This window comes from Coregonus clupeaformis, chromosome 35, assembly GCF_020615455.1.
Source record: "Coregonus clupeaformis isolate EN_2021a chromosome 35, ASM2061545v1, whole genome shotgun sequence".
NCBI lineage: Eukaryota > Metazoa > Chordata > Actinopteri > Salmoniformes > Salmonidae > Coregonus > Coregonus clupeaformis.
Genome location: NC_059226.1, coordinates 364770 through 377500, shown reverse-complemented (window position 1 = coordinate 377500; position 12731 = coordinate 364770). Strand labels below are relative to the sequence as shown.

At 46.6% G+C, this 12731-nt stretch overlaps 1 protein-coding gene across 1 annotated transcript in view; it reads right to left on the bottom strand.

Annotated features, from left to right (window-relative positions):
• LOC121551452 (WD repeat domain phosphoinositide-interacting protein 1) overlaps nucleotides 1-7325 on the bottom strand; it is a 21014-nt gene extending 13689 nt beyond the window's left edge. The window contains exons 1-2 of the mRNA XM_041864120.2: nucleotides 6884-7325; nucleotides 2889-2971 (exon numbers count right to left, since the gene is read on the bottom strand). Of these exons, the coding sequence (XP_041720054.1) occupies nucleotides 2889-2971; nucleotides 6884-6993 (193 nt within the window). The 5' untranslated portion in view covers nucleotides 6994-7325. The remainder of the gene's footprint in view (nucleotides 1-2888; nucleotides 2972-6883) is intronic.
• Nucleotides 7326-12731: the final 5406 nt, after the last annotated feature.

Below are 12731 nucleotides of genomic sequence, written 5' to 3'. Positions count from 1 at the left end.
AGCCTGGTATTAGTGTCCTGGGGGCTGAGGTAGCCTGGTATTAGTGTCCTGGGGGCTGAGGTAGCCTGGTATTAGTGTCCTGGGGGGCTGAGGTAGCCTGGTATTAGTGTTCTGGGGGGCTGAGGTAGCCTGGTATTAGTGTCCTGGGGGGCTGAGGTAGCCTGGTATTAGTGTCCTGTGGGGCTGAGGTAGCCTGGTATTAGTGTCCTGGGGGGCTGAGGTAGCCTGGTATTAGTGTCCTGGGGGGCTAAGGTAGCCTGGTATTAGTGTCCTGGGGGCTGAGGTAGCCTGGTATTAGTGTCCTGGGGGCTGAGGTAGCCTGGTATTAGTGTCCTGGGGGCTGAGGTAGCCTGGTATTAGTGTCCTGGGGGGCTGTGGTAGCCTGGTATTAGTGTCCTGGGGGGCTGTGGTAGCCTGGTATTAGTGTCCTGGGGGGCTAAGGTAGCCTGGTATTAGTGTCCTGGGGGGCTGAGGTAGCCTGGTATTAGTGTCCTGGGGGGCTGAGGTAGCCTGGTATTAGTGTCCTGGGGGGCTGTGGTAGCCTGGTATTAGTGTCCTGTGGGGCTGAGGTAGCCTGGTATTAGTGTCCTGGGGGGCTGAGGTAGCCTGGTATTAGTGTCCTGCCATGGTTGGTTTCTATCTCCACACCGTATCACTGTGTCTGTCTGCCAGTAATAATGAACTGAGCAGTAAATGACCAGAGACTGGTGGCTAGTGAAGTGATCCATCTATCCACTGTTGTCTGTCAACCAGTTATCAGTCTACACACAGTGTCTGCAACCCAAATTACACCCTATTGCCTATATAGTGCACTACTTTTGACTAGGGGCCATAGGGCTCTATGTATTTGGAACACAGCCAGTGATTCACCACAAGGAAGTAGACTAACAGAGAATGACCCATCACTGGAAGAGGACTGCCAATGAATTTCCCTGTAACTGACACTAATGCCCAGAGAAAGGCTGGACAGAACTAGAATGAGATCCTATATATGGGCTGAACAATGCTACAGCTTGGCAGAGCAGAGTACTGTATGAGTCAGAGCCTTGAAGGGAGATCATATCAGATCCCACTACAGCGCCTTCGGAAAGGATTCAGACCCCTTGACTCTTTCCACATTTTGTTATGTTACAGCCTTATTCTAAAATGGATTTAATTGTTTTTTTCCCCTCATAAATCTACACACAATAACCCATAATGACAAAGCAAAAACTTGTTGTTAGAAAATTTAGCTAATTTATAAATAAATATATAAACGGAAATATCACATATACATAAGTATTCAGACCCTTTACTCAGTACTTTGTTGAAGCACCTTTGGCAGCGATTACAGCATCAAGTATTTTTAGGTATGACACTACAAGTTTGGCACACCTGCATTTGGGGAGTTTCTCCCATTCTTCTCTGCAGATCCTCTCAAGCTCTGTCAGGTTGGATGGGGAGCGTTGCTGTACAGCTATTTTCAGGTCTCTCCAGAGATGTTTGATTGGGTTCAAGTCCGGGCTCTGGCTGGGCCACTCAAGGACATTCAGAAACTTATCCTGAAGCCACTCCTGCGTTGACTTGGCTGTATGCTTAGGGTCGTTGTCCTGTTGGAAGGTGAACCTTCGCCCCAGTCTGAGGTCCTGAGCGCTCTGGAGCAGGTTTTCATCAAGGATCGCTCTGTACTTTGCTCTGTTCATCTTTGCCTCGTACCTCATTAGTCTCCCAGTCCCTGTCGCTGAAAAACATCCCCACAGCATGATGCTGCCACCACCATGCTTCACCGTAGGGATGGTGTCAGGTTTCCTCCAGACGTGGCGCTTGGCATTCAGGCCAAAGAGTTCAATCTTGGTTTCATCAAACCAGAGAATCTTGTTTCTCATGGTCTGAGAGTCTTTAGGTGCATTTTGGCAAACTCCAAGCGGGCTGTCATGTGCCTTTTACTGAGGAGTGGCTTCCGTCTGGCCACTCTACTATAAAGGCCTGATTGGTGGAGTGTTGCAGAGACGGTTGTCCTTCTGGAAGGTTCTCCCATCTCCACAGAGGAACTCTAGAGCTCTGTCAGAGTGACCATCGATTTCTTGGTCACCTCCCTGACCAAGGCCCTTCTCCCCCGATTGCTCAATTTGGCCGGGAGGCCAGCTCTAGGAAGAGTCTTGGTGGTTTCAAACTTTTTCCATTTAAGAATGATGGAGGCCACTGTGTTCATGGGGACCTTCAATGCTGCAGAATTTTTTTGGTACCCTTCCCCAGATCTGTGCTTCGACACAATCCTGTCTCTGAGCTCTACGGACAATTCCTTTGACCTCATGGCTTGGTTCTTGCTTTGACATGCACTGTCAACTGTGGGACCTTATATAGACAGGTGTGTGCCTTTCAAAAGCATGTCCAATCAATTGAATTTACCAAAGGTGGACTCCAATCAAGTTGTAGAAACATCTCAAGGATGATCAATGGAAACAGGATGCACCTGAGCTCAATTTCGAGTCTCATGGCAAAGGGTCTGAATACTTATGTAAATAAGGTATTTCAGTTGTTTATTTCTAAAAACCTGTTTTCACTTTTTCATTATGGGGTATTGTGTGTAGATTGCTGATGATTTTTATTTATTTAATCCATTTTAGAACAAGGCCGTAACATAACAAAATGTGGAAAAAGTCAAGGGGTATGAATACTTTCCTAAGGCACTGTACAAGGCTCTGGTAAAGGAGTCATAGAGTACAGGCAGCCTATCAGAGAGAGACAGAGGTGTTGGAACTAAGTCTATTCTAGGGGAAGGTTTTTTTGGGGGACGGGTTCTAGGGGAAGGGGTTTGATTGGGACGGGTTCGTTTGGGACGGGGATTAGGGTAAGGGGTTTGTTTGGGACAGGGTCTAGGGGTGTGTTTGGGACGGGGCTATACTAACCGCTCTCGTAGATGCAGTCCAGTTTGTCCACTGAGGTCACAGAGAACAGCTTATAGCCTGTCTTGGTTCCCACTGCCAATGACCTGGGAACACACCACACACACACACACACACACACACACACACAACAACAACAACATACAGAGGTTGACAAGAGGTTGATAAACACATATATAATATTATAAGTCAATGTGTGACTAGTTTCTTCATGAGTATTACAGTGCGCACACACACACACACACACACACACACACACACACACACACACAACGAGCAGAGGTAGATAAGTAAAAAATACATTGAACTTGCTACGGTAAAAACATGTCAATGAAGTGTGACTCATCTCATGCACACCAGACTTTGCTCTCAAGGCTTTTTATATGCATTGTTTATTTTGGGGATTCCAGAACCCCAAACATTTACTTTGTTTTAAAGTTTGCTGCAAGGACTTTTGATAAAGGGACAAAAACATAGAATTTGAAAGTTGAAGGTGTGACTCTTTACTCATGTAAACTCTATGTTCTCCATCCATTCTGGGCAGGAGGGAATTTCCCCAAACTACATGACTGAAATATCATTTTCAGTTTCTGTTAAACATGATATTGCCTATGGAGTACTGATGTGCTTGAACTTGCTCAGTTATCATTTTGCATAGCCAGTCCAAATACAAAGTAAGTATTGCACACACACTCTCTCCCATTCTCTCGCTCTCTCACTCTCTTTTTCTCACTCACTCTCTCCACACACACTGTATAGTCATCATGTTTCCAAACTGATGCAACATTTCTGAGAGAACTGATAAAACTGCCCACACAAACACACACGTCCTATCTGATACGGAGTAACACAGGTCTAACACACACGTCCTATCTGATACTGAGTCACACAGGTCTAACACACACGTCCTATCTGATACTGAGTAACACAGGTCTAATACACACGTCCTATCTGATACTGAGTAACACAGGTCTAATACACACGTCCTATCTGATACTGAGTAAAACAGGTCTAATACACACGTCCTATCTGATACTGAGTCACACAGGTCTAATACACACGTCCTATCTGATACTGAGTCACACAGGTCTAATACACACGTCCTATCTGATACTGAGTCACACAGGTCTAATACACACGTCCTATCTGATACGGAGTAACACAGGTCTAATACACACGTCCTATCTGATACTGAGTAACACAGGTCTAATACACACGTCCTATCTGATACTGAGTCACACAGGTCTAATACACACGTCCTATCTGATACGGAGGCCACTCCAGGACCTTAATGTGCTTCTTCTTGAGCCACTCCTTTGTTGCCTTGGCCGTGTGTTTTGGGTCATTGTCATGCTGGAATACTTATCCACAACCCATTTTCAATGCCCTGGCTGAGGGAAGGAGGTTCTCACCCAAGATTTGACGGTACATGGCCCCGTCCATCGTCCCTTTGATGCGGTGAAGTTGTCTTGTCCCCTTAGCAGAAAAACACCCCCAAAGCATAATGTTTCCACCTCCATGTTTGACGGTGGGGATGGTGTTCTTGGGGTCATAGGCAGCATTCCTCCTCCTCCAAACACGGCGAGTTGAGTTGATGCCAAAGAGCTCGATTTTGGTCTCATCTGACCACAACACTTTCACCCAGTTCTCCTCTGAATCATTCAGATGTTCATTGGCAAACTTCAGACGGCCCTGTATATGTGCTTTCTTGAGTAGGGGGACCTTGCGGGCGCTGCAGGATTTCAGTCCTTCACGGCGTAGTGTGTTACCAATTGTTTTCTTGGTGACTATGGTCCCAGCTGCCTTGAGATCCTTGACAAGATCCTCCCGTGTAGTTCTGGGCTGATTCCTCACCGTTCTCATGATCATTGCAACTCCACGAGGTGAGATCTTGCATGGAGCCCCAGGCCGAGGGAGATTGACAGTTATTTTGCGTTTCTTCCATTTGCGAATATTCGTACCAACTGTTGTCACCTTCTCACCAAGCTGCTTGGCGATGGTCTTGTAGTCCATTCCAGCCTTGTGTAGGTCTACAATCTTGTCCCTGACATCCTTGGAGAGCTCTTTGGTCTTGGCCATGGTGGAGAGTTTGGAATCTGATTTATTGTTTCCTTCTGTGGACAGGTGCCTTTTATACAGGTAACAAGCTGAGATTAGGAGCACTCCCTTTAAGACTGTGCTCCTAATCTCAGCTCGTTACCTGTATAAAAGACACCTGGGAGCCAGAAATCTTTCTGATTGAGAGGGGGTCAAATACTTATTTCCCTCATTAAAATGCAAATCAATTTATAACATTTTTGACATGCGTTTTTCTGGATTTTTGTTGTTGTTATTCTGTCTCTCACTGTTCAAATAAACCTACCATTAAAATTATAGACTGATCCTTTCTTAAGGATAATTTTTCCCCTCACTGTACAGGGGGTGCCGGTACAGAGTCAATGTGCGGGGGCACAGGTTAGTCGAGGTAATTGAGGTAATATGTACATGTAGGTAGAGTTATTAAAGTGACTATGCATAGATAATAAACAGAGAGAGGGGGGGGGGAGCGCAATGCAAATAGTCTGGGTAGCAATTTCATTAGATGTTCAGGAGTCTTATGGCTTGGGGGTAGAAGCTGTTTAGAAGCCTCTTGGACCTAGACTTGGCGCTCCGGTACCGCTTGCTATGCGGTAGCAGAGAGAACAGTCTAGGACTAGGGTGGCTGGAGTCTTTGACAATTTTTAGGGCCTTCCTCTGACACCGCCTGGTATAGAGGTCCTGGATGGCAGGAAGCTTGGCCCCAGTGATGTACTGGGCCTTACGCACTACCCTCTGTAGTGCCTTGCGGTCGGAGGCCAAGCAGTTGCCATACCAGGCAGTGATGCAACCAGTCAGGATGCTCTCGATGGTGCAGCTGTAGAACCTTTTGAGGATCTGAGGACCCATGCCAAATCTTTTCAGTCTCCTGAGGGGGAATAGGTTTTGTCGTGCCCTCTTCACAACTGTCTTGGTGTGCTTGGACCATGTTAGTTTGTTGGTGATGTGGACACCAAGGAACTTGAAGCTCTCAACCTGATCCAAACACAACAGGACAGGACAACAGGTCTACTCTGTTCTGCATTCCTTCATCAGATAAACACTCTCCTGTTCAAGGTGTGTTACCTAGTACCTAGCCTACGACAGAAGCTATGGACAGGTTGTGAGAATTCTCTCCACAGTGCCAGCCAGCCACATATCAGGTGAGCAGGCGATCTGAAAGTTAGGCTGCGTCCCCAAATAACACCCTATTCCCTGCATAGTGCTCTATAGGCCCTGGTCAAAACTAGTGCACTACATAGAGAATATGATGCCATTTGGGATAGCGCTCTGTTCATGAAAAGTAGTTGAGCTTGGCGATTCAAGCCTTCTCAGTTAGTGCTTACATTAGGCAAAGGAACTCTCTCTCTCTCGTCTCAATCTCTTATTTTAGTGAGATTATTATTATTATACTAGTTTATTACTGTGTTGGTCCAGTCCTATGCCCCACTTTAAAATGAAGACATTGAGAAAGGGATCAATAGATTTCTATTTTCTATTAGCGTGTATAACAGGAGTGCTTTTGAAGTCCTGTTGTTCTGCCTCCAGAACGGTTCCATCCACTGTTGGCAACACTCTCCGTCTTTCTCATCAGTAGCCTTGGCTGAAGAGTTTCACTCCGAGCTTTCAAAGCTTTTTTAGAATAAATCCTGTGGTTTAGGGTTGAAGCATAATTAGTGTATTTGGTTCAGATGACTGTGAACAGCCCTTTCTGATTATATAGCCGCTATGTATAATTCTATAACATTTATGGGCTATTTAATTAGGATTTTAGGACCTCACGATTAAAGGGAAATATGTTTTAAGATTGCATCACCATGATATCATACTAACAGGTATATTTATCCATAGCTTATCTTATAGAAAATGACAAGGACATTTGCAGAGAGAGCATTCTGTTGTCGGCGACCAGCCCAACAGGCAGCGGGTTCGGAGGCGCTTACGTGGAGTCCTGGTTGAAAGAGGCGCAGCCAAGCCCCGCCAGATCCGTCCCCGGCCCGGCTCCCGGTTCACCCGGTCCGCTAGGACCGTCTGCTCCCTCTCCCGTCTCCATCCCGATTCCCAGCGACCTCTTTCCCTCCCTCCGCCCTGGATCGGAGGCCTGGGATCGGTTTTGCCTCTTAGCACGATAGCGTCGGATTGAGGATCCAGCTGAGAAGAAATCTCGATCGCCTTTTCAACAATAAACCGATCTAATCATAGGCCTGCGTGTTTTGAACTCCGTATTTCCGGTGTTTTTAGAATCCAAATCTGAGTTCCATAAATGTTCTTAGTTGTTACAGGAGAGATCAGACACTCTGGAGAAAGAAGAAGGGGAAAAACCGAAGCAAAACAAGAACAGCTGACAGCTTGTTGCGTCACTCGGATTTCCAGTCGCAGTTGGCTAAAAGCGAAATTCAATGTTGTCGTCGGCTCGATTCTGATTGGTCAGGTGCATAGAGAATGATAGAGGCCTGTAGTGGCCAAAGTCTATTTTAGCATTGGCAGCGCCAGAGAGGAAGACGCAAAGCAAGAGGTTTTACTCCGCCCAAAAAATCCTGGTTCGAATCCAGGCTCTGTCATAGCCGGCCGCGACCGGGAGACCAATGGGGCGGCGCGCAATTGGCCCAGCGTCCTCCAGGGTAGGGGAGGGAATGGCCGGCAGGGATGTAGCTCAGTTGATAGAGCATGGCGTTTGCAACGCCAGGGTTGTGGGTTTGATTCCCACAGGGGGTATGAAAAAAAAATAATGTATGCATTAACTGTAAGTCGCTCTGGATAAGAGCGTCTGCTAAATGACTAAAATGTAAATGTATAGATAGAGGACTCAGATAGAGGACTCATCGTGGATATAACCCATTTTAGCATAGACATTGGCATTGAGGGCATCCACCATTTAAAGTAGTCAACTGGGTGGAGATTCCTATGAGTTGGGAGCAATCAGCCAATGAAGAAGAATAACATTGACTACTTTAAAATGGAGATAGCCTCATTGGTGCTGCCCATGCTGTCACAGATGCTATAAACAAATCAAGTTTTATTTGTCACATATTTCGTAAACAATAAGTGTAGACTGACAGTGAAATGCTTACTTACGGGCCCATCCCAACAATACAGAGAGAAAAATAGAAAAATAATAGAAAGATAATAACCGTAGAAATAAATACACAATGAGTAACGATAACTTGGCTTTATACACGGGGTACCTGTACCGAGTCGATGTGCAGGGGTACGAGGTAATGGAGGTAGATATGTACATATAGGCAGCAGCGTATGTGATGAGTCAAAAGAGTTGCAAAGAAGGGTCAATGCAGATAGTCCGGGTAGCTATTTGGTTAACTATTTAGCATTCTTATGGCTTGGGAGTAGAAGCTGTTCAGGGTCCTGTTGGTTCCAGACTTGGTGCATCGGTACTGCTTGCTGTGAGGTATTAGAGAGAACAGTCTATGACTTGGGTGGCTGGAGTCTTTGACCATTTTTAGGGCCTTCCTCTGACACCGCCATGTATAGAGGTCCTGGATGGCAGGGAGCTCTGCCCCAGTGATGTACTGGGCCGTACGCACTACCCTCTGTAGCGCCTTACGGTTGGATGCCAAGCAGTTGTCATATCAAGTGGTGATGTATGCAGCGATTCAAGATGCCCTCAATGGTGCCGCTGTAGAGCTTTTTGAGGATCTGAGGGATCAATGTCAGCTCCTTCGTTTTGCTGACATTGAGGGAGAGGTTGTTGTCCTGGCACCACACTGCTAGGTCACTGTCCTCCCTATAGGCTGTCTCATCGTCGTCGTTGATCAGGCCTACCACCGTTGTGTTGTCGGCAAACTTAATGATGGTGTTGGAGTCATGCATGGCCACGCAGTCGTGGGTGAACAGGGAGTACAGGAGGGGACTAAGCACGCACCCCTGAGGGGCCCCAGTGTTGAGGATCAGCGTGACATTTGTGTTGTTGCCTACCCTCACCACCTGGGGGGCGGCCCATCAGGAAGTCCAGGATCCAGTGGCAGAGGGAGGTGTTCAGTCCCAGGGTCCTTAGCTTAGTGATGAGCTTGGAGGGCACTATGGTGTTGAACGCTGAGCTGTTGTCGATTAACATCATTCTCACATAGGTGTTCCTCTGGTCCAGGTGGGAGAGTGCAGTGTGGAGAGCAATAGAGATTGTGTCATCTATGGGTCTGTTGGGGCGGTATGCGAATTGGATTGGGTCCAGGGTGTCTGGCATGATGGTGTTAATGTGAGCCATGACCAGCCTTTGAAAGCATTTCATGGCTACAGATGTGAGTGCTACGGGGAGATAGTCATTTAGACGGGTTACCTTGGCGTTCTTGGGCACAGGGACTATGGTGGTCTGTTTGAAACGTAGATATTACAGGCTGGGTCAGGGAGAGGTTGAAAATGTCAGTGAAGACTCTTGCCAGCTGGTCAGCGCATGCTCTGAGTACGCGTCCCGGTAATCTGTCTGGCCTCATGGCCTTGTAAATGTTAACCTGTTTGAAGGTCTTACTCACATCGGCTACGGAGAGCGAGATCCCACAGTCGTCCGGAACAGGTGGTGCTCTCATGCATGGTTCAGTGTTGCTTGCCTTGAAGCGTCACTGGGCTTGCGTCACTGGGCAGCTCGCGGCTGGATTTCCATTTGTAATCCATGATAGTTTGCAAGCCCTCCCACATCCGATGAGCATTAGAGCTGGCGTAGTAGGATTCGATTTTAGTCATGTATTGAGACTTTGCCTGTTTGATGGCTCATTGGAGGTTGTACCGAGATTTCTTACACTGTAAGTGCCCGGATTAGTGTCCTGCTCCTTGAAAGCGGCAGCTCTAGCCTTTAGCTCAGTGTGGATGGGCCTGTAATACTTCTGGTTGGGGTATGTACGTACGGTCACTGTGGGGACGACGTTGTCGATGTACTTATTCAATGTTATCGGATGAATCCCGGAACATATTCCAGTCTGTGCTAGCGAAACAGTCCTGTAGCTTAGCATCTGCTGTTGCTGTTGTGCTAGCGAAACAGTCCTGTAGCTTAGCATCTGCTGTTGCTGTTGTGCTAGCGAAACAGTCCTGTAGCTTAGCATCTGCTGTTGCTGTTGTGCTAGCGAAACAGTCCTGTAGCTTAGCATCTGCTGTTGCTGTTGTGCTAGCGAAACAGTCCTGTAGCTTAGCATCTGCTGTTGCTGTTGTGCTAGCAAAACAGTCCTGTAGCTTAGCATCTGCTGTTGCTGTTGTGCTAGCAAAACAGTCCTGTAGCTCAGCATCTGCTTTATTTGACCACTTCCGTATTGAACACATCACTGGTACTTACTGTTTGAGTTTTGGTTTGTAAGTAAGAATCAGGAGGATAGAGTTATGGTCAGATTTGCCAAAGGGAGGGCGAGGGAGAGCCTTGTATGCATATCTGTGTGTGGAGTAAAGGTTATCTAGAGTTTTGTCACCTCTAGTTGCACAGGTGACATGCTGGTAGAAATGAGGTAAAACATATTTAAGTTTCCCTGCATTAAAATCACCGGCAACTAGGAGCGCCGCCTCTGGATGTGCATTTTGTTGTTTGCTTATGGCCCTATACAGCTGGTTGAGTACGGTCTTAGTGCCAGCATCGGTTTGTGGTGGTAAATAGACAGCGTAAACAAATTAATAGTATGGTCTGCAGCTTATCATGATGTATTCTAACTCAGAAGAGCAAAATACTTCCTTAACATTAGAGATCGCGCACCAGCTGTTGTTAACAAAGAGACTCCTCCCCCCTTTGTTTTACCCGAGGCTGCCATCCGGTCTTGACGATGCATGGAAAAACCAGCGAGATGTATGTTATCCATGTCCTTGTTCAGCCACGACTCAGAAAAACATACAATATTACAGTTGTTCAGGTCCCGTTGATAGGATAGTCTCGAACGGCGCTCGTCCAGCTTGTTCTCTAGTGACTGTACGTTAGCCAATCAAAAGGACAGAGGGTTTATTTACTCACCATCGTAGTCTCATCAGGATGCCGGCTCGTCTGCCTCTCTTGTGCCATCGCTTCTTCTTTCGAGACCCGGGGATTAGGGCCTGGTCCGGAGTAAGCAGAACGTCCAGCGCTGCCGACTCGTTGAAGTAGAAATTGTCATCCAAATTGAGGTTAGTGATCACTGTTCAGATGTCCTGAAGCTGTTTTCGGTGTTAGGAAATTATTATAGCATTATGTAAAACAAAAAGTTAAGATCAGCGTAAGAAAAACACACAAAATAGCAGAATTAGTCGGGAGCCCATAAAAAGGCTGCAACGCCGTCTTAACATCTTAATGGCACAGATACAAAGATGAGTCCTCTGTCTATCTCTATGGCCTGTTGTTCGCAGGTGTATCTGCCCTCTCATTGGCTAGAATGGTCCCACCTGATCTCGCCTCCTCCCGCCTGCCTTCCATCTTTGAAGACATGTATTTCCATTGTCAGAGCGGTCACTTGACTATCATATCTAAATAATAGACAATCTTGGCTTCCACCATTTTAATGTAGTCAACTGGGTGGGACTTCCAAATTCATTGGCTGATAAAAAAATAAAAAAGTTTTGTCATTTAGCAGACGTTTTTATAGTTAGTGAGTGCATCAATTTTTTCAGACTGGCCCCCCGTAGGTATCGAACCCACAACCCTGGCATTGCAAGCGCCATGCTCTACCAACTGAGCTACACGGGATCCCTCCTGATGACCCGGTTTGAGTACAACCGGGTTCCAACCGGGTCATCGATGTACTACTTCAAAATGGAGATTACCTCAATGGCGCTGCCTGTGCTCTCACAGACGCTATAACGGGAATTATAAACTAGGTGGTTCGAGCCCTTAATGCTGATTGGCTGAAAGCCGTGGTATATCAGACCGGGTATGACAAAACATGTATTTTTACTGCTCTGAGTACTTTGGTAACCAGTTTATAATAGAAATAAGGCACCTCTGGGGTTTGTGGTATATGGCCAATATACCACAGCTAAGGGCTGTATCCAGCCACTCTGCATTGCGTCGTGCATAAGAACAGCCCTTAGCCGTGGTATATTGGCCATATACCACACCTCCTCTGGCCTTATTGCTTAACTACTGTGTACACTGAGTATACCAAACATTAGGAACACCTTCGTAATATTGAGTTGCCCATCAGAACAGCCTCAATTTGTCAGGGCATGGACTCTACAAGGTGTTGAAAGCGTTCCACAGGGATGCTGGCCCATGTCGACTCCAATGCTTTCTACAGTTGTGTCAAGTTGTCTGGATGTCCTTTGGGTGGTGGACCATTCTTGATACACACGGAAAACTGTTGAGCGTGAAAAACCCAGCAGCGTTGCAGTTCTTGACACAAACCGATGCGCCTGGATCCTACTACCATACCCAGTTCAAAGGCACTTAAATATTTTGTCTTGCCCATTCACCCTCTGAATGGCACACATACACAATCCATGTCTCAATTGTCTCAAGGCTTAAAAATCCTTCTTTAACCTGTCTCCTCCCCTTCATCTAGACTGATTGAAGTCGATTGAACAGGTGACATCAATAAGGGATCATAGCGTTCCGCCTGGATTCACCTGGTCAGTCTATGTCATGGACAGATCAGGCGTTCTAAAATGATTTGCATACTCAGCGCTTTCGCTATCATTATCTATGGTCAGGTGGGGAAAATGTTTGTTTTGATTGGCTCCTCTAGGGGAAAGGGAGGTCGGCTAACGCCCCTAGCATAAAGCTATGCAGTAGTAGCAGAGAAACTGTATATAATGAGTTGTTGTCCTGAAGGCGGCAAGGCAGGCGACAAGCTATCAGTCTGCTTATTAAGACCATAGAAACACATTGAATAACGCTGT